Source organism: Oreochromis niloticus, linkage group LG9, assembly GCF_001858045.2.
Source record: "Oreochromis niloticus isolate F11D_XX linkage group LG9, O_niloticus_UMD_NMBU, whole genome shotgun sequence".
NCBI lineage: Eukaryota > Metazoa > Chordata > Actinopteri > Cichliformes > Cichlidae > Oreochromis > Oreochromis niloticus.
The window spans coordinates 30,711,698-30,735,891 of NC_031974.2; the positions used below are offsets into that span (position 1 = coordinate 30,711,698).

The 24,194-nt window shown below is 39.3% G+C and overlaps 1 protein-coding gene across 2 annotated transcripts in view; it reads left to right on the forward strand.

The window, feature by feature from the left end:
* The window catches only part of stk17a (serine/threonine kinase 17a), a 45,439-nt gene that overhangs the window by 15,545 nt on the left and 5,700 nt on the right, over positions 1–24,194 (forward strand). The window contains exon 2 of one of the 2 annotated variants that reach the window (XM_003455751.5): positions 2,837–3,049. The exons of the other annotated variant lie outside the window; for it this stretch is intronic. Coding sequence (XP_003455799.1) covers positions 2,837–3,049 — 213 coding nt within the window. The remainder of the gene's footprint in view (positions 1–2,836; positions 3,050–24,194) is intronic. 2 annotated transcript variants of the gene reach the window in all.

The window sequence follows — 24,194 nt, forward strand, 5'->3', positions numbered from 1 at the left end:
CACAAAATTACAAAAATTTAAACAATCTGTGTCTGTGCCTATACAAAAATGTGGGCACACACTGAATCTTGTTTTATCTCACTGTTTACCTGTTTCTAACTTAGAGCCTTGTGATGTTTTAGTTTCTGATCATAAGCATGTCTTGTTTATGGTTTCTCTTCCTTGTACCACAGTTAATCCTCCTGCTGTTGTGTTTTTAACCCTTCCATGGCTGGTCAGTTCTGTGTTGTTTTTAGTCAGAACCGCAGCCTTCTTGATTCCATATATATTGATTCAGAAGAGCTTAGCTCATGGTTTTGCTCAATCTGCCAAATCGTTTTGGGTTCTTTGCCCCCTTTATGCACCTATTTGTCAAGTTTTTCTCACCATAGCACCATTTGTACAATCCATTATAAATAGTAGTTTGTTCTCTGTTGTTGTACCTGTGTAAACGTGCAGTAATTCAGCCCCTACTTAAGAAACCTGCTCTTGATCCTGATATTATTGCCAATTACAGGCCTAGTTCGAAACTGCCTTTCATGTCAAAAATTCTTGAAAAGGTAGTGTACAAGCAATTAATGTCCTTTTTAGAAGAACATTGTATTTTAGAGGTTTTACAGTCTGGTTTTTAAGCTTTACACAGTACTGAATCTGCAGTTTTAAGAGTTTTTAATGATGTGTTTTTAGCAACTGACTCAGGTGAATGTCTTACTATTGTGCTTTTAGATTTAACTGCTGCTTTTATGCGGTGGATCATAAAATTCTAATTTCTCTTTTGGAGCAGTTGATGTGTCAGGAGTGCTGCATTTGGTAGAGTGAACTTTCTCTGGTGAGTTTGTATCCTCTGCTGCTTCTCTTCAATGTGGGGTCCCACAGGGTTCAATTTTAGGCCCCCTTCTTTTCTCCCTATATCTGCTTCCCCTTGGCTCTATTTTCAGGAAATGTGATTTCTTTCCATTGCTATGCCGATGACTCGGCTCCCTCTTAAAAAGATAAGTGGTTTCTCAGCAGACTCCCTGCTCAGATGTCTTGATGAAATAAAGGCCAGGATGGCTTTCAACTTTTTACATTTTAATTAGCAAAAAACAGAAGTGATGGTTTTTGGCGGCATCTCTGCGACCACTACTATGGATCTTTGTTCCTTGGTACAGTATGTTAAATCAATCATTACTAATCTGGGAGTTAAAATGGATGCAAATCTTAAACTTAAACCAGGTCAGAGCTGTTGTAAGATCTAGCTTTTTTCATTTGAGGCAGTTAGCCAAAATAAAGCCTGTTTTGTCAAGAGACAGTAATCAACGCCTTTGTTACATCTAGGCTGGATTACTGTAACGCACTTTATTGTTGGGTTAGCGACGCGTCCATTAGACGTCTGCAGGTTGTGCAAAATGCTGCAGCGTGTCATTTACCTGAGGACTTACACCCATTTTAATTTCACTCCACTGGCCACTGGCTACCTGTACTTTATAGGGTCCTTTTTAAAGTTCTTTTATTTGTTTTTAAATCTCTTAAAGGCCTGGCCCCTCTTACCTCTCTAAGCTAATACAGCCATATACACCTGCCTGCTCCCACCAGTCAGCAGCTCCTTGAGGTGCCAAAAACCAAGCGTAAATTTAGAGGTGATTGTGATTTTGCTGTAGGTTTGGATCTGCCCTTGCACGTTAGGCAGACCTCTTCTCTTTCTGATTTTAAAGCTCTTCTTAAAACATGTATTTGCTGAAGCTTTTTACTTTTTTAAGAGGTTGACTCTATTTTTTTCTAATTCTCTGTTTTTAACATGTTTGATTTTATTTCCTGTCTATGCTATTTGTATATGTGCAGCATTTTATGAACCCTGGTTTTAGTTTAAAGTGCTTTATAAATAAACATGGTATGGTATGGTAATTAATCTGTAGCAAGTTTTTACCATGGCATCTCACTGGCAGAAAGCACAATGCTGGAATCTGTAGCTCCCAGCAGCATCAACCCCATGACTCTCACATGCACCACCAGCTGAGAATGAAGCAGTTTGGTCCACTGCTTCAGGCACAGGGCTGTACAAGTCTTACACGTCTTCATCATTTTATTTTAATTTCACAGCTTCTCTTCTTGCTCTAAGCTAACTATAACTACCCCTACAGCACACAATTGAATAATACTGTTCTTTGTGAACATTTTGAAGAACCTTCAGTGTTTGTTCTGTTCTTGCAATAATAGAAAATAGGAATGAATCTGGGAACAGATGATGTATCATCATCTATTCATCATTTTATCTTCATGACCTTACAGTACCATATCACCCCATTGGAGCACTTCGCTCTCACACTGCAGGCCTACTTGTTGTTCCTAGAGTATTTAAAAGTAGAATGGGAGGCAGAGCCTTCAGTTTTCAGGCCCCTCTTCTGTGGAACCAGCTTCCAGTTCGGATTCGGGAGACAGACACTATCTCTACTTTTAAGATTAGGCTTCAAACATTCCTTTTTGCTAAAGCATATAGTTGTGGCTGGATCAGGTGACCCTAAATCCTCCCTTAGTTATGCTGCAATAGGTGTAGGCTGTGGCCCATGATGCATTGAGTGTTTTTTCTTCGGTCACCTTTCTCACTCACTATTTGCACTGAATCTTTGAAATTAGTTTTTCTCTGTATGTATTATTGTAGGGTGTACCTTATGCCTACCTTGGCGCTGTGTAAATAAAATTGAATTGCATTATTTACCTATTTGGTTTTTTTTGTTTGTTTGTTTCTTTAATTGGTCAGTGCAATGAGCATGCAGTGTCAGTGTTATACGTGTGGGACTAATAAAGGTCATCTTATCTTACATTGTCATCTACAAGTGGCTGTTATGAATATAGTTCTGATGGTCATCCTTTCTTTCAGGGGAAAGTTTGCTGTGGTCAGAAAGTGTGTGGAGAAGTGCACGGGTCATGAGTACGCTGCCAAGATAATGAGGAAGAGACGGAAAGGGCAGGACTGCCGGATGGAGATCATCCATGAGATTGCAGTACTTGAACTGGCCAGCGCCTGTCCCCACGTGGTCAACCTCCACCAGGTCTACGAGATGGCTTCAGAGATGGTGCTAGTTCTGGAGTTGTGAGTGTCAGAAATTTAAGGTTGAAACCTTTCCTTTCATGTTGTTTAGAAACGGAGACCTACTGGGAAACACCAGCAGAGATACTGCAAAGGAACAGAATGGCAATTCAAAATTGCAAAAACTTAAAGGGGCAAAGACTGCTTTTTAAAAATTGTTTTTGATGCAAAGTTAGCAAACGTTTTAGGATAAATGCAATACATCCAGTTTTTATCCTGGTGAAATGAATTAATGATAATTCAGATAATGCTCCACAGTAATGGTGTAGTAAGTGCCCAGAAGCATTTCAGTGGGTTAGGGTTAGGGTTAGCCTAACCCTAACCCCTACACTTGCTTGACACCATATTAACCATAGACGGTTTATAAAGATTTATAATCTAAGTAAACTTGTAATCAGTGTTAAGTATATTAAGGTTACTGGCAGTTATTGTGGAGAATAAGTCTTATGAAAATTCTTTGTTTTTGCTATAAAGATCTCTTTCAGGGTCTTTTAAGCTTTTTTTAGTCTTAAAAATTACCACTTATTAAAAAAACTAGTGCTTCTCAAAATATTTTGAAAAAGTAAAATACATTTTAAATTATTTACATCAAAATGATAACTTCAGGAAATCCACTATCTCAAATTGTTAGAATATTTAAGATTACAATCTGGAAATATCCATCGTCTGAAAATAGATTTAGGCATGTTGTAGTACTATTTACACACTCCAAACTTGGCTGGACCTTCTTTACCATTAATTTCAGTATCGAAGCAGTGTGACATGTTTTTGTAGCAGCATTCATCTCATCTGTATTTTTGGGCCAGGGATTTCTCCTCTTCTACTTGACAATGGCCCTTAGATTCTCTGTAGCGTTCACACAGTGAACCAACAATCATCCACACCAGCAGATTACATGACACCCCATATCACCACAGACTGCAGAAATGTCACAACGTGATTTCCAAATGAAATATATTTGCTTCCATGTGAAACGAGGACTTTGGGCTGATATTGTCTCTGATTCAAGAGTGACTTGATATTAGGAATGTGACAGTCGTAGCTCCTTTCCTCAAGATATCTGTATGTGGTGGCTTTCACCCCAGCCTCAGTCCACTCCTTGTGAAGCTGTCCCAAGTTCTTGAATCAACCTTTCTTGACGATCCTCTCAAGGCTGCAGTCATCCCTGTTCCTTGTGAGCCCTGTCCTAGAACAATTTTCCATGCATTTAAGTTTCCAATAATTTTCATCAATGATAATGTGTCGTTAAGCACCTTGTGAAGTGTGTCACTGATCATCATTTCACATGATTGCAGTTACTTGTACTGAACTAAATTTATACTGTTTGGGTAGTAATTTCCTCAGACTCAAAATAAAATACTGTAACAATTAGAGAAAATGGATTTCCAATTTTTTAAAAGAAAGTTTAGTTTTTCAAGCTTTTTTTCCTTCATAAATATTTTTAGATGCACTAATATTTGTATTATTTTGAATGATTACATTGCCATGGAATATTAGACTTATGGACTCAGTGTAACAAAAGTCTGTACATAGTGGGGTTAAACAGTGGTGTATTGGTGTGAATGAGAAACGTAGTGAGAGCTTTCTGGTCCTACAAAGTTTCAGGCCAAACTTTAATGCTTCAGCAAACACTAGCTATTCTAACAATGTGCTCTGCTTTTGTCTTATGTGTATATACACACACACACACACACACACACACGTGCCATTTGCATTGTAGGATATGGATTTGGTTTCCTCTGTCCTCTGGTGAGAAGGACAGACAGCAGTAATACAGACAAACTAAAGGACAGCTCAGTTTGACCAGTGTGGCATTATTATACATAAATGGGATACTGTAATTTGGGCTGCAGTAGCTGCATGAGTTGTTGATCTCATCTGACTGGTCACGTTTGGGTATGCTTGACCTGGTTCTAACTGTGTGCGTGCGTGCGTGCGTGCGTGCGTGTGTGCGTGCGTGCGTGTGTCAGTTCAGACATGCCAGGCTTCCAATCTCTTAGTCTATCCTTGTCTCTATCCCTGGAAATGCCATATTGGATTTCGCCTGCATGCCGAACCATAGTGAATCCCACCTCCCCCTCCCCCATCCCACCTCCCCCTCCCCCATCCCAACACGCACGCACGCACGCACGCACGCACGCATACTCACAGACACACAGAATGTGTGTTTAAACAGTTGAGCACAAACTGCTAGATTAGATGGTATTGACACATTCTGGATCAGCTGTCATGTGTACACAGAACCTCTGACAGTGCTGAGGATTGTACCAGTATTTTCACTGCACAGACAGAGTGGTACATGCCAATTATCCCAATTGTTAGGAAGTCCAAGTGAGTCTTAAAGCTTTTAGAATAATTAGGAATCCCACATATGAGGTCACCTCTTATGTATTATGCAGTTTTGGAGTAGTTTATGTTGTTCTGCCATTTTTCTTCTCTTGTGTAGTTCTTTTAACCAAATGTGGCATTTCTTGAAACCAACTATACTTTGTTGGGAAAGTTTAGTCTGCTCAGCCTTCCCAAAAAGGACAAGAATCCACTGCTCTGATGACAAGGAGAGAAGGGTTGAAACTGAAGACTGATTCCTCCCTTGGTCTTGCACTGAGCTACTATATCATAGTATTTATATGATGAAGTAGGTACGTGGTACACATGCACGTGTCCTGTGGCTAAAAAGGATAAAATTATAAACAACAGTTGACGAGAACACATTTAATATTTAAGCGACACATTAATATTAGACTTTGTTATTTATTGAGGATAATGGTCTATTAATAAATGTCAAAGTATGCATACAATTAGGATTACCAGTTAATTTGAAGGTGAAATCTGATTGATGAAATCCGATGCAGGTTTTGATTTAAAGTGGTGTTCCCCTGTTATGTTTTTCTCCACAAATATTTAATGCACGTCAGCATGGTTTTACAGCCAGCAGTATTTTTTTTGTCCAAGCCTTACAATGTTTGCATCATGTGTTTGACATCTAAGCAGTAATGACAAATTTCTGACCAAAACTCGTAGCATTTAATGCATTTTTTGGTGCCTAATTTGTCAATAGCTGAAGAAATGTCATGTCATGTCCACAGCCTGGGCCTCATATTTCACTCTGTCTGTGAGAGATGAGTGTATGTTCTGCCAGTGTTTCACAGATTATAGTGTTTTACAGGATTATGTGCTGTCAGCAGCACATGCCATACAGTGCAATCTGTCCAGTTAAGAAGATCCCATAAATTCGTTTTTTTTAAGTGCTCTAGTAAGCCCACCTCAGTCTGTAATCCCAGTCCCAGCCATTGCTCATATAAAGGCTAATCACAGAATTAACTGCTGTCCTGAATGTGGACACATCTCTCACACACACACACACACACACACCAAACCATACTGCACTTTGACTGGTGTTATATGAAATTTACAGTAGATGTATAAGTATAACAATATGAGAAATGTTGGTGTCTGCCAGCCTGTCTGTCTGTTTGTTCATTTATGTGTTTAGGAATGCAGTATTTCTATCTAGCTTATAATTAGTGTTGGATCAGGTGACCCTGATTCTGCTCTAGGCTCAGGCTGCCCTTGTTTTACTCTCATTTGTTTATATGCCGTGATTGCATGTTATTAACTTGTCTACACCCGCCTGTAGTTTGAGTTTTGTCCTGTTAGCTGTTCTTCATCTCTCTGCTTTGTCTTTTATTTCTTTTCACCCCTTGAAGTGGTAGTGGTGGCCAATGACAGCCCTGCTTGTTTCTGCTGGATTACTCTTCTCGTTAAAAGGAAGTTGTTCTTCCCCTTGCTTGTTTGCTCAAAGAAGATTGTAGAGTAGCATCCATATCTTCTATTTTAAATTTTTCATTTATCTTCTGTTGAATAGAACAGCTACTAAATTCATAATAAAACTACAGACAAGGAAATCTAGACCCATGTTACTGCTATTCAGTCTATGTACTGTCCCCCCATTCTTTTCGCTATCCTTTTTATATGGGAGGGCAATAGAGCAGAATGCTTCCATTCTTTCTGACATGGGATGTTGACAACACAGTCTTTCCTTTTTTTTTCTCCCCATCTTTTATTTGGCCAGCAGCTGACAGATATTTCGGGCAGTGGGGCAAATGGTGATGGAGGATTGAAGGATAGAGGGAGGAGGGGGCAAATTGTCTACGAATGAGGGTCATAGAAATCTATTCACGACATTGCAGAGGGTGGGGAGTGAGAGAGAAAAGGGGGGATAACACCGAGACATGAATAGTGTAAATGTGATAGAGAGAATCATTAACCAGAGAGAGGACAGTTACCCACAGAGAATGAATGAGAGCAATAAAGAGCTCCATGGGCTCACTGCTGGCTGAGCTCCAACTGGGAGTTCATTATGTATTGAGCCGCACGAGTGCACGTGATCAGTGCAAGTATGGCTCCTCGCCCAGTCGTACTGAAAAAAATAAATACATACTGGTTTATAAACTGGTTTGATACTGTAAAGATCATATCCTCTAAGGATCATCATCATCATCATATTAAACTACTTTCACTGTGTCATACCCAAAAACAGTCAGCGGAAGGGTGGATCACAGATACATGATCACAAATATATTTAAAAAGAAGTGAATAGTTTCCCACAACCAGTGATCACTATATTTGTATTGAACAGTGGTCAAACAGGAAGAATTAGAGAGCTGGTGTACTGAGTAGAATAAATTACAGTGACTAAGCAAAGTAGGAGTCATGCAGGCGATCTACAAAAGTGAACAGCAGCACAATTTAGCAGGTTGCCAATGGCGCAAGTTGTCGAGCTACAACATGCACGCAGCTTGGTAGTTGTAATCTGACCAAAATATTATAAAATTTCTATGTGAACATGACAATCAATATGCATTAGATGAATGTTCATGGTGAGAAGTGATCACCCTGTGAGGCTCACTGATGTTTTTAACAGTTTTAGGTCAACAGTAGAACTCTGCGGCTTAAATTTGGTTTGGGTGTGAAGGGTTTGTGATGATGTGATATTTGATCATTTGTTGATATGTTGTTAAAGCTGGACAGTACAGACACTGATTAAACAAGTAACACCTTTTCTCATTATTTATGTCATGCTGCTGTAGGGTTGAGTGTATTTAGATCATTTCTTTTTGTAATGACTATTTAACTTAAATGTAAAAACACACAAGCCTTTGTCAAACTCAATGGGGTTTTATACAAGACATATATGTGTCAAAGGCTGAACAAAGCCTGTTGGAGGTTAATTAGTGATGTCAGGTCACAGACATGTAGGCAAATTATTGAGCTTCTATTTTCCACCAATAAATGGAGCCATTAGGATGTGGGGAACTCCGGGTTTCTGAACATGAGTATTTTATGAAGAGGGTCACTTTGCACCATTCATTTGCACTCGCTCTGACTTTATTGTTCCCCTTCTATCTGTCACACACATTTGTTCGTACTGTCTCTCTGGGCATAGTTTTCTTCTACTAGTGCGGTCCTTGGGTGTAGTGGTTAGTACTGTTGCCTTATGGTAAGAAGGTCGTGAGTTAGACTCCACCATCTGGCCAGGGCCTTTCTGTGTGCAGCTTGCATGTTCTCCCTGCGTGTTCTGGCTTCCTCTCACAGTCCAAAAACATGCAGTTAGTGGGGTTAGATTAACTGATGAATCTAAAGTGTCCACAGGTGTGAATGTTAGTGTGAATGATTCTCTATTTCTGTGTTCGCTCCAGGTCTGACTGGCAACCTGTCCCGTATGTACCTTGCCTCTCACCCTTTAGTGACTCCCTTTTAGGCATACTCGTAAAACAAAATCCAGGACTTTCATGTCTTAAGTTAATGCATTCTGCAGATAACAAGCAGAGACCCTTCTTCCTTGTTCCTATGTTTTGCTCTGTGCATTTAGCCAGTCTGGTTTGTCTGAAGCAGGTGAGATTTTGTTTTCTTTTCCATTTCAACAAATCATCTGAAGTTGATGGTAACGGATGGCCGACCAAAGTTAAATTGATTCAGTCCCACAGAACTGTGCTGACATTAATTTAATTAATTACATTAGCAACTCATTAATCAAATTCAAACTGCCTTCCAGCCTCTGGGTCAACCTGACCTCTCACAGGGTCTACTGTAAGGCTGTCAGGCTTCAGGGCCAACAAGCAGGCAGCTAGCCAATCTGTGTTTGTTTGTTTGATATAGTGTGTGTGTGTGTGTGTGTGTGTGTGTGTGTGTGTGTGTGTGTGTGTGTGTCACTTGTTTAGTGAGACTTCTGTCTCTTAAGTTGATTAGGTTACTTCTGTTTAAGAAGGCGGGCCGCCTGATACGAAAGTCTTATCAGTATTTGCTGGACTAAGTCTCACAGTTTAACTCCTCAGATCTTGATTCCTCTGCATATTGAAGTTACACAGTAACTCTCACATGTGTGAGAGTTACTGTGTAACTTGTTTTTGGGGGGGGGGTTGGAGATGGGGTCTCTATGAAGTAGGTATTTATTAAAATGAACATGTAATGCTACATGTATGAAGACTAATTTACAGCTACTCTAAATATCTGTTCGATTTAACACTATCTGTGAAGCTGGATTTAAGAAATCAGTGTTTTTAGGACAAGTTTAGCACCATCTTGTGGCAGTGCAGAATATGACACCAGTGGGTTTGGTTGGTTGGTTGCTGCTTATTGACTTACATTATTTTATGTTAGCTAAGTGACAGAAATGAACTTACTGGAAAACAAGTCGGCCACTTCTCTACTGTCTTTCGCTGCAGCATTGAGTTTTTTGTTAAAAAACCAAGGATATACTGTTCACATTCACTCTCTGTCTCAAGTAGTAAGTTGTTTTTCGTTGCTGGCTAGTTGCACTGAAATGTAAAAATCCAGCTGATACCCATAACGTGAGTGTTTGTAGAGGACTTTATAAATGAGGACAGTGTGGAGGAGTGCCTGAGGTGCACAGGTGGTTCACTGGACCGACAAGATCGGGTCAGACATTTGTTTCCTTCTCAGGTCAGGTGGACAGACCGAGTGGTGTAATCAGCTGGTGTCAACAAGATGTGATGAGCGCTATTTTATGCAGTAAAATCTAAACAGTTTACAACATAACAGGTTTCTATACCACAAACATAACGAAGTTTCTTACTTTAACATCTCAGCATTATATACTATTTGATTCACACATTAATCAAGACCGTTCCATTACATTTCAATTTTGTATCTAACAGATCTGAGAGCAGAGGAAGAACGAGCTACGTGAAAGCGATTTGTCGTGTTGCAGAGCTGTATGACTGGACACACGTAAAATTTGACTAAGACCTTAAACAATGTCTAAATATATAGGCTGACTTGGCTTCAGTTCAGTTTTATTTACTTAACGCCAAAATACAACAGCAGTTGCCTTGAGGTGCTTTATTGTAAGGTAAATACCCCACAGGAATTCAGAGAAAACGCCAACAATCAAGCGACCCCCTTTGAGCAAGACTTTGGTGACTTTGGAAGAAGCTTTAGGCAGAACAAGGCTCAGGGAGGGGGCAGCCATCTGCTGTGACTGGGTGCGGGTGAGTGGAGGAAGACAGGAAAAGAAATTACACAAACCGTGGAAGAGAGCCAGATATTAATAATAAGTAATGATTAAATGCGCGGGGGGGGGGGTTCTTTGCTTGTGTGCTGCTTGTGGCTCTCCTGTGGCGCTTCTACAATACAAATGTAATGAGGTCAACTGCAAAAATAGCTGTCGACAGGGCAGATTTACTAAAGCTATACACGAGAGGCACAGTGTCAGTTTTGCGACTCACATGTTTTGCATGGATGTGTATATTTTTTTTGCTGGTCTTAACCTCGTAGGACCAGGCGTCCACATATGTGGACATCACATTTTGGGTTGTCTAGACCACAATACTAAATTTTCCTGATATCCTCCTCAGAAACTACATCAAGTAAAAAGACAAATCTTTGTTTTCACATTCATCAGGTCCCAATCAGCCCAAATAGCAAAGAGAAATTAAAAATGCATGCCATGAAAGAGTCCTTCTCCTGCATGTTTAGAGCAGGTTTCTGTGTGGTAAGTAATGTTTTGTGTTCTTCTACTCATCGTACAGGTCAGCTGTTGAACACAGACTTCAGGTTTACAGGTTTGATTTTTAACAGTCTACTATATCTACTCTACACACATGCATCAGAGCAGCATTTGGGTTTCACTGCAGTAACTTGCCCAAGGATGGAGTAACTAGGGATCGAACCACCACCCTTCTAATTACTGCACCTCCTGAGCTACAGTGACTCTTATTGAAAATCATATTTTCTTCTTCAGCCTCTTGTTATTTATTTTATCTTCCATTTTGTTCTCATGCGAAAACGCCTGTATAACCTTCCCTTACACTGCATTATTTTTCTTAGGACATCACTGGCTCCCTCGCTGTCCCCTGCATGTGTTCACTTTTGAGCCACTTACTTGCGCTGCTCTTGGCAGGTGATTATTGAAGTGAACTAAATGCATCTTTGTACATAAAGCGGAACACTGTTAGATCACTCAAAGAACTTTCCATTCTCATGGGCCCATGATGGGATGATACTGATACTAAATCCTGAGTTGCCCCTGATGCATGTGCGTGCGTGCGTGCGTGCGTGCGTGCGTTTCAGATAAAAGTGCTATGGTATAGCTAAATACACTGTATGCATGTTTGGTAAATTATACTTTTAGTAGAAAGTGTTACTCTTCTTGCATTGCCCTCCAGGGTCAAATGACCTGGATACACCTGCAATGTATTAAGTCATGGCGTATCAGACTTCTCACAGCAGAGCAGCAGTGTGGTGCTTGTTTTCTGTGCACCACACTGGATTCATATCTGTCTGATCCTCTGAGGAATGAGGTTTCTCTCAAACTTTTGAATGCACGTGCAGTTGTTGGCCAGGTGCGTGGCCAACAGATTACCACTTTGAACATTCCCTCTGAGTCGGCCTAGTTATTAATCGTTAATTCTTCATTTCCGGTGCTCTTTTTTTTTTTTCCTGGCACTTTCTCCAGTAACACACTGCTTTCTGCACAAAGTGATTTATGAAGGCAGTGCAGTGATGTTTAAGCTGCATCACTGTCTTCATAAAACAGTGAGCTATTGGCCTTTGTCACTTAATAAGTGAAATCTGTTGGGTTTTGTGATTCAAACTGGGGCAGAAATAATTAAAATATATAATTAAATAATTAAAAATCTTATATCTGTCCTTGTGGTTGTGGAGCTGAAACGGATATTAGAGTTTCTCCACTGCGTGTCCATTATGTAGGCTCTGTGTTATCCATGTTTGATTCATAAACCAAAAAATGCGATACTCAATCAATACTAAGAATTACTTTTGGATTACACATTAATTTGCAACAGTATAAATATCAGCAGTGTCATCTTTACCTCCTCTAGTTGACGCACAACTTTAACAAGAATAAAGTATTAAACAGTTGATCACAATTATTAATCATGATTAATATCAGCCAACACACAGTTAACATTAGCTGTTTACATATTAGAAATTACCCAATAGCGACATTACCCAAGGCTAAGAGCTAGCAGCTATGGCTAATAAAATAATAATGTTCATGCAGGAGCTAGGAAGCACACTTTATCGGGACTGGCCATCTGTAGCTGTAATAAACTGTTAATGAAACAGGAAAACATCATTATTTGTGTCTACAAAGTCTCACGTTTCTTCTAAAGTTCCAGATTTAAGCTGAGAAAAGTCTACCAGCAACTAGATAGAATAAAATAGAATAGGGCTTTATTGTCATTTTAAATGAACAATGACGTTGTGGGTGCTCCACACCAACTGCGGGAATAAAATATAAATCATAAGACGGTAGGAATAAATAACAAACAGCAGAAATGTATATACAAACAAGGAGGTGTGGGATCTGATTGACCTGAGGCGCCGATCAGAGGGCAGCAGGTCAAACACCACCACCACCTTAAAACACTGTGATGGCCGCTTGAAATATATAGCAATGAAATATGCAGCCAGATCAGCAGAAGCACAGCACTACCTCAGACAACCTAAAAATGTTGTTTTGTTTTTTTTGTTTCTTTGTATTACATCAAAGAATCTTAAAACATCTGACAAATATGTATTTTTCCCCACACTACATGAAACAACAACAATAGTGTATCTGATGTTATTTTTTGTATAGATTTATCACATTTTTATTACCCATGGTGTGCCTGTCTGCTAAATTATTTTTTAATCTCAGTTTTTAGTATCACATCTTGAAATGGTCTGTAGCATAAACATTCATTCATTATGCAACCATTTTTTCCACGTAATCATTATGAAAAAGACCGTTAACTACATAAAAGACAAATGAAAAATATACAGAGAATCACCTTACAAAACCTAGAGGAATGCCTACTGAGTGTCAGACACCTGCCCGATCACCTACATCAGAGTTCTGTACAAAAGTGAGTTTTGCAACTTCTTACTTCACCTTCTGTTATGCAAAGGAGCTGCTGTCAGTGAAATCCTGCAGTTGAAGTTAAAGGGAATTTCTCTGCATGGGATCGCTGTAGCTCAGAAGGTGCAGTAGGTCATCAACTAATTGGAAAGTTGGTGGTTTGATACCTGGCTGTTCCAGTCATGGTAAACCCAAGTTGCCCTCCGATGCATCTGTCAGAGTATCAACTAGGGCTGGGTATCGTCACTGATTTCTAGAATCGATTCGTTTCCGATTCACAAGGTCCCTAATCGATTCGATCCACGATTCGATTCAATTCAATTCAATTCAATTTGAATCTGGGAAATTTTGACAGTCAGAAATAGTATAATTCAGATCAGTACATTTACATATTTTTGTATCTATAAAAAGGAAGCTGACACACGCAAGACTTTATCAAAGGTGTGAGCGTCACAGCAGATGCCTTTGTGTCAAAGTAGCTGAAGATAAAACACAGAAAAACATGAAGGTTTTCCTGGCCTGGGATTTTATAAAAATATTCTGCAGTACATCAAAAACGAAAGAAAACCATTAATCAACATATGAACATTACCTCTGACATTACAGCGGTTTTATTAGAGACATGGCTAAGCATTTTGCATTTTGCATAATTTTAAAAAGTTTAAATTTGTTCAGTATTGAACGGCAGAAATTAGGTTTTCTTTTCGGAAGTATGTAAAAAAAAAAAAAAAAAAAAAAAAAAACAGCGGCCGACAGCGCTGTAAACAACAGTAGACTTGTGCGTAACAAGCAAGCGAATAATGCAGAAAACAGATTTTTAGACGGGAAACTGTTCTTGAAGTACAGAGAGAGAGAGAGAGAGAGAGAGAGCTGTGCATGAAGTGTGATTTTATCGTGGTGGAAGCAAAACAGTAAAAGTCAGAGTGAATTCATGACGATGTTTATGTGAAGCGTAGTTTGGATCTTCTTTTGCTGCTGGTTCAGTCAATATTGTTTGGAGAGAGATCAAACTAACAGCTTTAGAATCAGCGCAAAAAGGGCGTGAACACAAAGCGCGGACCTGCCGAAACATCAGAATCAGCGAGCTGTCGGCTTTCAGCCCCGACCGTGTCCGTGCAGTTGTGCCAAAAAGTGATTGTCTGCCAGAAAGTGATTGCCGTCCGCGGGAGCACGCACAGCCGCTTAAAGCTGCAGCGCCCGTCGGGTGAGAAAGGCGACATCTCACTGATTCTGAACCGCGGTCGCGCTGTGTGTTTACGTCCTTGTGCAGAATCCGTGTACCTGCTCTCATTTACGGTCTTAGCTGTTTGGTGGTTGTTGAAATTTTGTGAGGTTTCACCTGAGATTCTGGCGTTTCGGGCAAAATAAATTTATATTAAAAAATCGATTCAGGATTTTAATGAATCGATTTCACGTTATCCAAGCCAGAATCGATTTTAATCGATGAATCGATTATTAAAACCCACCCCTAGTATCAACGTGTGCAAATGTTGGATTGAAAGCACTTACTTACTAACCCTAACCGTACCCAGCAAATGCCTTTTCTAACCATTTGCTGTGTGAATGAGGACAAGTTGCATAAGTGCTTTGAGTGCCCAGGTAGAGTAGAAAAGTGCTATTCATGAACCAGTCCGTTTACCATCTGCAGATACTGTTTATTGGCTTTGAAAGTGATGGTGCAGCTGCTTTGATGGGCTGAAACTTGAAATTCCGTCTGCTGTTGATTTCTGTAAATGGATGAGTCATCACCTACCCTGTCTGTATATTTGCAGATGGGCAGACAATGCTGATGGTGCTCCACTGGAAAGCACAAGTCTGGCTTCAAAGCACACTGTTTTCTTGTAAGATTTATTCATTCTTTCTTTAAGCTGATGCCATTTTGCTGTTGCACTCAGCATGGTGCCATGATGGAGGGAAAAGGGTAAAAAACAAAACTAGCTTCTGTACTGTTCTTGAGACAAAAACACATTTGGTATTGTTAAGATTCATTTTGAGGAGAGAGAGATGGTGGAGAGATCGGAATAACACACTGACCCAGTCAGTTGGAGTCAACGAATGATTTAATAACACATGTGGAGAGATGAATTCTGTGCGCAGACAGCATTGATCTCTATCTCCAAAACTTCAGAACACAGTTTTATACATCGGGGTATTAGAACGCCCCCTCTTGCGTAAATTACATGGATACGTCAACTCAAAACCACAAATGTTCTGTTTGACAACTTGTGACACAATTAAAAAGAACACTGGCTTCCATCTTCTCCCCGGTGGTTTCCCCCAAGCCAGCTCAGCTCTCGCATCGTGCACCTGCTTCTTCATCAAACAGTCACGTACACCAACATAAAACTGCAACCCTAGCAAAACATGCTTAAACTTTCACCTACAAGTGAACCTCTCTAACTAAGTGTGTGTGTGTGGTTACGTGTGTGTCTATGTGCTAACCACAATCGCACCCCATTTCACCTCGCCAACTAGCTCCTGGCCTCTCCCCAGACAGAGAGACAGAAGCCGCTCTCGTGTGTGTAATAACCAAACCGAAACTATGTATGTGTACTCTACTGAATAAATGTTTTAATCAAGAACCTCTACTAAAAGCTTAATCAAAAGATATAAAAGTATAAAAGATAATAGCATCATCGAAACTGCTCCTCAGACTAACTTTCACTCAGACTCTAGTTTCGGTTTCACTTCCTGCAAAGCATGTAACTTCAAAAACATGTAACTTCCTGTCTTATTTTGGCACAGAGTTACTCTGCGTTAGGCCTTTTCTTTCACCATGCAGTCTGCATATAAACATTTAAGATTCTAGATTCAAAAGCATTTCGGGTTATAGATTCAACTCAACAGTTTAAAGTGGTTATAACTGCACCTGTAATAAAAGCTTAATTGGGTGCCAATATGTTTAAACATCTGAATGCAATATCAATATTAATTATTAATGCAATAGTAATATGGACAATAACAGTAAAATTATTTATCTAACCCTACACACCCTCTCTTGGTGACCCTCAAAGAGGGTCACCACACTTCATCTGTGTCATTCCTCTGACCCTCTCTAGCCGTCCTCTGGCTCAGCAAATCAGACAACCACCTCATGACATCTAGGTGATCCAGTAATAAAATGCCAGCTCCCCCCTAAGAACACTCCATGCGTAAGGTTAGGTTCTTTTTTTTCCTCGGTCCCTCTCTTGTGGTCCATCAGGCCTCCTGCAAAGGAAACAAAACACCTTTTCCTCCTACGGCTCGCTAACTCACTCTGTTCCTCAGTTGTTCTCTTTATTTAAACTTGGGTCCAGCTATCATTTTTAGAACTCTCTACTCACAAGCATGAACCTAATTATGTTTTGACTTTCTGACTTTTGTTCATATATAGTCTTAAACTTCACTCATCTCAATCTACAGCATTTTAACAGTCTTAAAGCGCTGGTTTGACACGTTTCCTGTTGTTCACTCCATTCAACATCCTGTACTGCCTCAGCTGCACGTAGCTCTGACCTAAAGTCACCTCTCACAAGAAAATCATCATAAACACTTATTCTATTAAAAGATCAAAGAAAAAACAACCATTTTAATCAGCTAAGTTTAAGCATATAATCAATCGCTCCTGAACAAATTTCATCATAGCTAAAAGCTGCCTAGAAACAACTTCTGTGTGTTGACATGAACTTCATTTTAGAACTCCCATTTCCTGTGTTATAACCTATTTTGGTATAGCATTTTATTTCATTTCGCTGCTCTTAATGTAATGGTACATTCTAATTATATTTTATCAGTCTTAACCAAAATATATATAAGCTTTCCCCCCTTTGCTCCTGGTTTAAAGCAAAAAAGAAAAATCTTAGTCACTTCAACAAGCGTTCGTTATTCTGTAACTGCATTTTATATAATAAGACTCATGTGGAGCTGCATGTGTTATCTCAATATTTTACATGTCACACAATTTAGTTACAAGCGAAACTCCTATTCAGTTAGAAGCTAAATAGATTTGAGGCCTTTGGCCTGGAATCAGTACTGTCATGTGTGTTGATGAACTCCATATGTCTGTAAGCGTGTACGACCTTCCATGCTCTATCTTGCACAATAAATTGCTTGGACATAACGCCAACCAAAGCTTTTGACCTTCAGTTATTGACTTGAGCAACATTTCTTTAATAAGCACAAAATGCAATGTGTATGAAATCATTTCTATGTGTGTAATCTTGAATGCTATTCATCTGGGTCAGCGGCACTTTTAGCATTCTCATAACAAGCTCTCCTTTACCCTAGAAATAAATCTATTTACTATCTGTTTTTTTTTTAAAGCCTACATTATAACAACTCATTCTAAAAATCAAAAAGAAATCACACATTTTCTACTCCTAAAATCTTCACTATTTTCCACTATTATACAGCTTCTTATGAACACGGCCTTTTATCCTCTAAACAGGATTCAATTCATTTCAATCCTTTAACTTAAACATGAAAATAACCATTCCTGGCTCAGTTTTACCATATCTAAATTATCAAAAAACCCCAAAATGTCATTAAATGATCCTAAAACCCATTTCAAATTAAACAAATTAAACCTTAAACCCCTCTCTTTTTGACACATCTCATGTGGCAAAAACTCAAAACGCTTCACCCAAGCTTAAGAAATTAAAGGAAAAAAGTTAGTCATATCATTTCTCAAGACAGCTCAGCAATCCTCTCTGCTCCGAGCCCGAAACCTGTATTTAGGAACAAAATCAATTTAATCATCATGTCACATCTCCTCGAACTCCTGCTCCCTTCAAAGTCTGGATCCTTGGAACTTCCTGGAAACAAAACCTATACTAATATGAACTTCACATATAAAAACACCCTTTTTGTTTTTTTGTTTTTTTTTGTTTTGTTTTTTTATTCCCCCTGGTTTTCCCTCACTGACCACATCAGGGGAATCTATGTCTTTATTCAGCCATTAATCCAGCTCACCTGATTCATCACTGAGCCCAACTGTCACTGGCATCTGATAGTGTGGCACTGCATATTCCTCTCTTAGTGTCACTGTTTTCAATCTGTTAATTACAGTTCTTCAACATGAACTAGACTGTGTCTATAACAAGTCAGTACAGCTGTAAACGTGGCCAATTATCAATCAATTAACATTCAATACTAAAATGATAGCTTTTGATTTATGCATGTTTAAGTTAACCGCTTACCCAGAGGATCCTCAATCCCAGAAAATTTCTTCTCCTCCTTTAATAATGTCTATCATCCTTCCATGCCCTGGTAACTGGGCTATCCAGAGCTGTATCATTTTGAAATATACATAACCATACCTTGATCACTCCAACCTCTCTCCACCCTTAGCATGTCCAACGCCATCCTAGTCTGGACTGTGAAAGGTGACTTTAACGCTGACTGTTTCGACAATCCTGTTTTACTGCATTCTCTGGTCAGACTAGCCAATGTCTGCACACTAGTATAAACATACTCCACATGGTCCACATTTTACTGCGTGTTATTTTACCATATTATAGGTTCTAATGCTCCATCCTTCTGTGGTTCGCTAAATTATGTTTATCTAGATCTCTCCGGTATATTCTGCTCTCCTCTATTACAACAGTATTTCCTCTTAAATCTAAGGCCCTCGGTCCCCCCTTTAACGAGTGGACCACATGTATAATGGGTTAGGGTTGTTTGCGCAGTTCAGATGCAAGACAAACTAGATTTACAACAACAACAGAGTTTTGGAGAAGTTTTGTTTGGTGTCAAATTATAAGAATTTAAATGAAAGCTATGGTGTTATCACCCCCATCGGGGCTTACCTTTCCCACAACTGATAATATTTCTCCCTCGAATATTCGCAATTACCCTCCTTTTGTTGGCGAAAAGCTGTTGGTGTGGTCAAGTGGGCGCTATAGGAAACAAAAGCTCAGGACAGAACAGTCATCAGTCATGTACTTCATACAGAATTTGCATATATCATGTTTTCATATTGATCCTCTGAGTCTAGTGGTACCATTTCATTTGAATTTCTAAAATACATGAAACACAATAGGTTTTCTTTCTTCACTTTGCTCTTGTCCTTTTCCAGTACCACATCCTATCATATGCCCCTGTCGGCTATATTCTACTTTTTAAATTCCTGACCGTTTCAAGAAAGAACCTAATTCACATGGACCAGTATGTGTTATTACATATCTCTGTTTAAATGTTAAGCCTTCAATTTCCCTGTTATTCATAGATATTGTTAAAGTTTTTTGCTTTTTCACTATAAACGTTAATTGACTTTTTACAGTGACCTGCCATGGTTAATAATAACATGTTCAGTCATTAGTAAAATCAAACCTTTTCTCCACTGTAGCATTTAACATTCCCAACAACATAATGTGATACATTAATCGAAACACAGCTAATACCACACAATTTTCTTAATGCGACCATCAGTAACTCAAAATTAGCAACTAAAGGGTTAAGTCTTCAGCTCCACACTCTCATGTTAAGCTACATTCTCACCCTCCAGTCTCTGTTATTTTCCTACAAAAACAAGGCAAGACAAAACATCCACTCTTCTCTTACCGCCTGGGTGAATTGTCTGTCGACATTTATTAATCCTCACCTTGGTATCGTTTTCCTCAGTATCAAGTCAGTTAAAACCTTTAGTTGTCAGTCCATCACAGTCCAGTTACATGCATACATTCACACACATTCACACAAGATATTTTGCTGACCGCGGAGCGTCCTGTGCAAAATCAGATGCTCCACAATAGCAAATTGAGCTCATTCATTTGTTTTATTTTGTTTTTTCCTTCTAAGAAAATAATTCTTTATGGTTTTGACTGGATTGAATCGCTACAATCCTTTTAGACAGAGACTCACAGCCAATCCGGTCTCCTCCTCAGCCAATTATAATCTGTAAAGCCCACCTTGTGTTTGTTCTCCCAAGATTTTGTCAGCGCTGTTAGTTCACTCTCTTCCAGGCCTGCTTCAAAACAAAAATGAGAAAAAAGAGAGCTGATTATTAGTTCATCAAAGTACAAAACAAAATCACCTGACAGGTTTTCTCTGAGTGCACTACTACAAAAACTATGGGCCCCTCTCAGACATGCCCATGTTTAATCAAACTCCCTCTATTAAAATAAAAACAACAGCCTCAAAAATCTGAAACAATCTTAAATTTCACCCGTTCAATGCACCCTGTACCTCATCAAAAGCTGCACCGTTCTGCACACAACAATGGTCCCCCTTTAAGCATTTTACCATACTTAGATTCAGCCTAAGATATAAACACGTTCAAACAATGTGTCAACACTAAATTATAAATTTCTTGTCCAAATCTGCACCTCTGAACAGTCCTGACCACCGTAATCAATTATCCTGTTACTTTACCATTATATTTGTCGCCCAATAATCCTCCTCAGTCACTGCTCTGTTTCCTCAACTGAAAGCCTCAGTCACACACGCACACAGGAAGCTTCATCGTCACCACTCACTCCAGCTAATTTGCATACTGAGTCATATCTCAACAAGTCAACTTGACAAGAGAAATACATGTTTAAACTTTATCACATTATTCAATTATTTTCATTTTCTTTCTATACTAATCACTTGCTTTGATCAATCAGTGCAAGAGCACTCCTAAGTCACTCTTATAAAAACTACTTTAATCACTTTTCTTTTGTTTTTTCCATAACTCACTCCCTTGTCATACAGCTTCTTTTGAGTTATTCCTCAACTCTATTTTATCCAAGTGTATTTTCTTCAACATTCACACCATTTTAACACTCATGAAATTAGCAAGCTGATTTAATTACATGTGTTTGTGTTCTTAGCCAAGTTTAATCACTATCTATGCATTAATCTTCCTGAGCTTGTCTCTGTAAGGTTAGTGCATCTTCTGTTTGTATGTGTGGTTTTTTTTTTTTTTATTAATGTTTCTTTTACTGTGTTTCAGACTCCTTTTAGACAGGGTGTGTTTTCTCTCTTTGGCTCATCACTGGTCATTATTAATGACATTTCCCCTCTGCCTGTGCCCAGCGGCTTTACCCTTGAAGTCCCGTCTCCACCAGTGAGTCCAAGCTCACATGGACTTAGGTCAAGTAGTCGTGACTGTGCCTGCCTTAGGTTGTCCCAGGATTTTCAGGTGGGATCTTACCCGTCATGGGCTATCCAGCCTTCCATACTCGCCTGATACAGGGGCCAAATGGGCAAGAGTGTCATTAGGTCTAGGGGACACACTGGTTCTGGAAATTAAAGGAGTGTAAACTGCTTTCTTTATTTCATGTGTATTAAACTTTCCAACAATAATTTCACATGTAACAATTTGTGTACGTGCGTTTTCAATTCATTAATGTAATTGTGAGTTCTTCTATTTATTTTCTCGGTCTTTCTCTTTTCTAAAACATATAATTAATATAATTTTATTACTTTCTCTTAAGACATTCATTCACTTCATCTTCTTAGAGTTTAACTTGTCTGTTTCTCTCTGTCAGCTGTCTTGACTCAGTCAGCTCCTTTTTATGGGCATGCAAAATTCCTCTCACAACCACCACTTCCTCTCACACACAGCAGCACAGTATTTTCTGTCTCTCTTTCCTGTTTCTACAGATTAATCAAACTCTTGTTTTTTATATTTACAGTCTACAGACCCTCTTTAGTTCTAATAAATCTTCGTCTAAAAACAATACACCCTTATTTCATGCACACTTTTAAATATTCTAACCTCTTTCAGACATCATGAATCGTCTCACACACACTGCCTTTTCTCTCAAACTTCCACTTTTTCACTCACTCTACTATCAACCTTCGTGTTATTATTATTACCTATTTATTATTTGGCACAAATCACGCAGAGTCACTCAAATCAAATACTGACAACATTCACACGGTTAAAATCACTCAAAATACGCTTTCATACGAGTATTTTGGACATGCTTTTCATAATCAGAAAGAGCAAGTCAAAGAAAAACAACTGAAACCTCTAATCATCCTCACAGCTTCTCACAGCACACACATAACTGGAAAAAAATAAAACACACCAGCATTTATGGCTCAAGATAGGTTGCTACAGAAAAATATATGGTGGTCTTAGGTACTGTACAATGCACTCAATATATATATATTAAAACACAGTGAATTACTATACATCCACAGTAATGAATTCAAACTCTATTTATACAATTCTAGTGAGCAAAACCAGCATCTCAGTCACAGGCATTTGAGAACATCTACAAACAATAGTTATCAAGCTAGATAACACACGAAACCAAAAGCAACAATCCTCTCATGCGCTCCGCAGCAGCTGCCTCATTTACATGAACACACACCGTCTAAAAATAGAAGTCAACAGGCAGTGCACTGCTGACACAGAGACTCCCTTCACACAAAGATTTCTTATTTTATATTACACAGACGTCTTTTAATTACAACTGCACAGATTTAGGCCTTTATAACCTACTGAATTTCGACAAATTTAATAATAACCGCCCAGCGGAAAACTCCCTGAGTTTTTTGCGACCAATTTACCGTTTACTGGTCCCGGACCGCGGCCGCATCTCTAGTGCCCTAACACAATTTAAAAGCGTCAACCAACTCAACCCCTGCCGAAAACCCCTATTTTGACATTCCTCAGCCAAGGCTTTCCCGAAGTTTTAAGTCTTAAAGTTACACGCCCGAAACCCGGTTTCTACTGACCAAAAACTGCACAATGCCATCCCGGACGACAAACTGGTAGATACCAGTGGCTATTTTTGAACCAAGGTCCCAAGTCATTGGCCGGTGCCACCGGGGATAACCTCACGCCGGAGGACCCTTTCCCACGTCTGGAAAAGGGAGGGGGTTCCCACCCCTGAACTTGGTGCAGTCCTAGGAGCCCAGCTCCCGTCCTAAGATAATTTAATTAATTTGAAAACGCCACATAAAATCACACAAGCAATTCTATTGATGTCCAAGCCCGGCTTTATATTCAATTGAGACTTAACTGTCATAAACTCTCACCAATTACCTATCATACTAAATTCACTCTGCAGTCCAACTGCTTTCAATACACTTATTCTCTTTACTCAGTACTATCATTTTCAACGTTTCATTATCTTTACTTCAACTTCAACTTTAGTTCTCATGAGATTTTCACCAAAATCAAAACAGACATCTACCAGTAATTTCAGTGAGTAGAATTTTAATTTTGTAATATCCAATCTGGCACAGTTCGGAAATAATTCAACAGGTAGTGCCTTACCTCTAGATGTATGCCGGCTTGTCACTCACTTTCGACCACTGACCAATGCCTGCCCGCCCGACTCCGTCTACACCTCCAAACACATTCTCTCCCCCTCCAACACCGGACGAGCCCCCAAATGTTAAGGTTCATTTTGAGGAGAGAGAGATGGTGGAGAGATCGGAATAACACACTGACCCAGTCAGTTGGAGTCAACGAATGATTTAATAACACATGGAGAGATGAATTCTGTGCGCAGACAGCATTGATCTCTATCTCCAAAACTTCAGAACACAGTTTTATACATCGGGGTATTAGAACGCCCCCTCTTGCGTAAATTACATGGATACGTCAACTCAAAACCACAAATGTTCTGTTTGACAACTTGTGACACAATTAAAAAGAACACTGGCTTCCATCTTCTCCCCGGTGGTTTCCCCCAAGCCAGCTCAGCTCTCGCATCGTGCACCTGCTTCTTCATCAAACAGTCACGTACACCAACATAAAACTGCAACCCTAGCAAAACATGCTTAAACTTTCACCTACAAGTGAACCTCTCTAACTAAGTGTGTGCGTGTGTGTGTGTG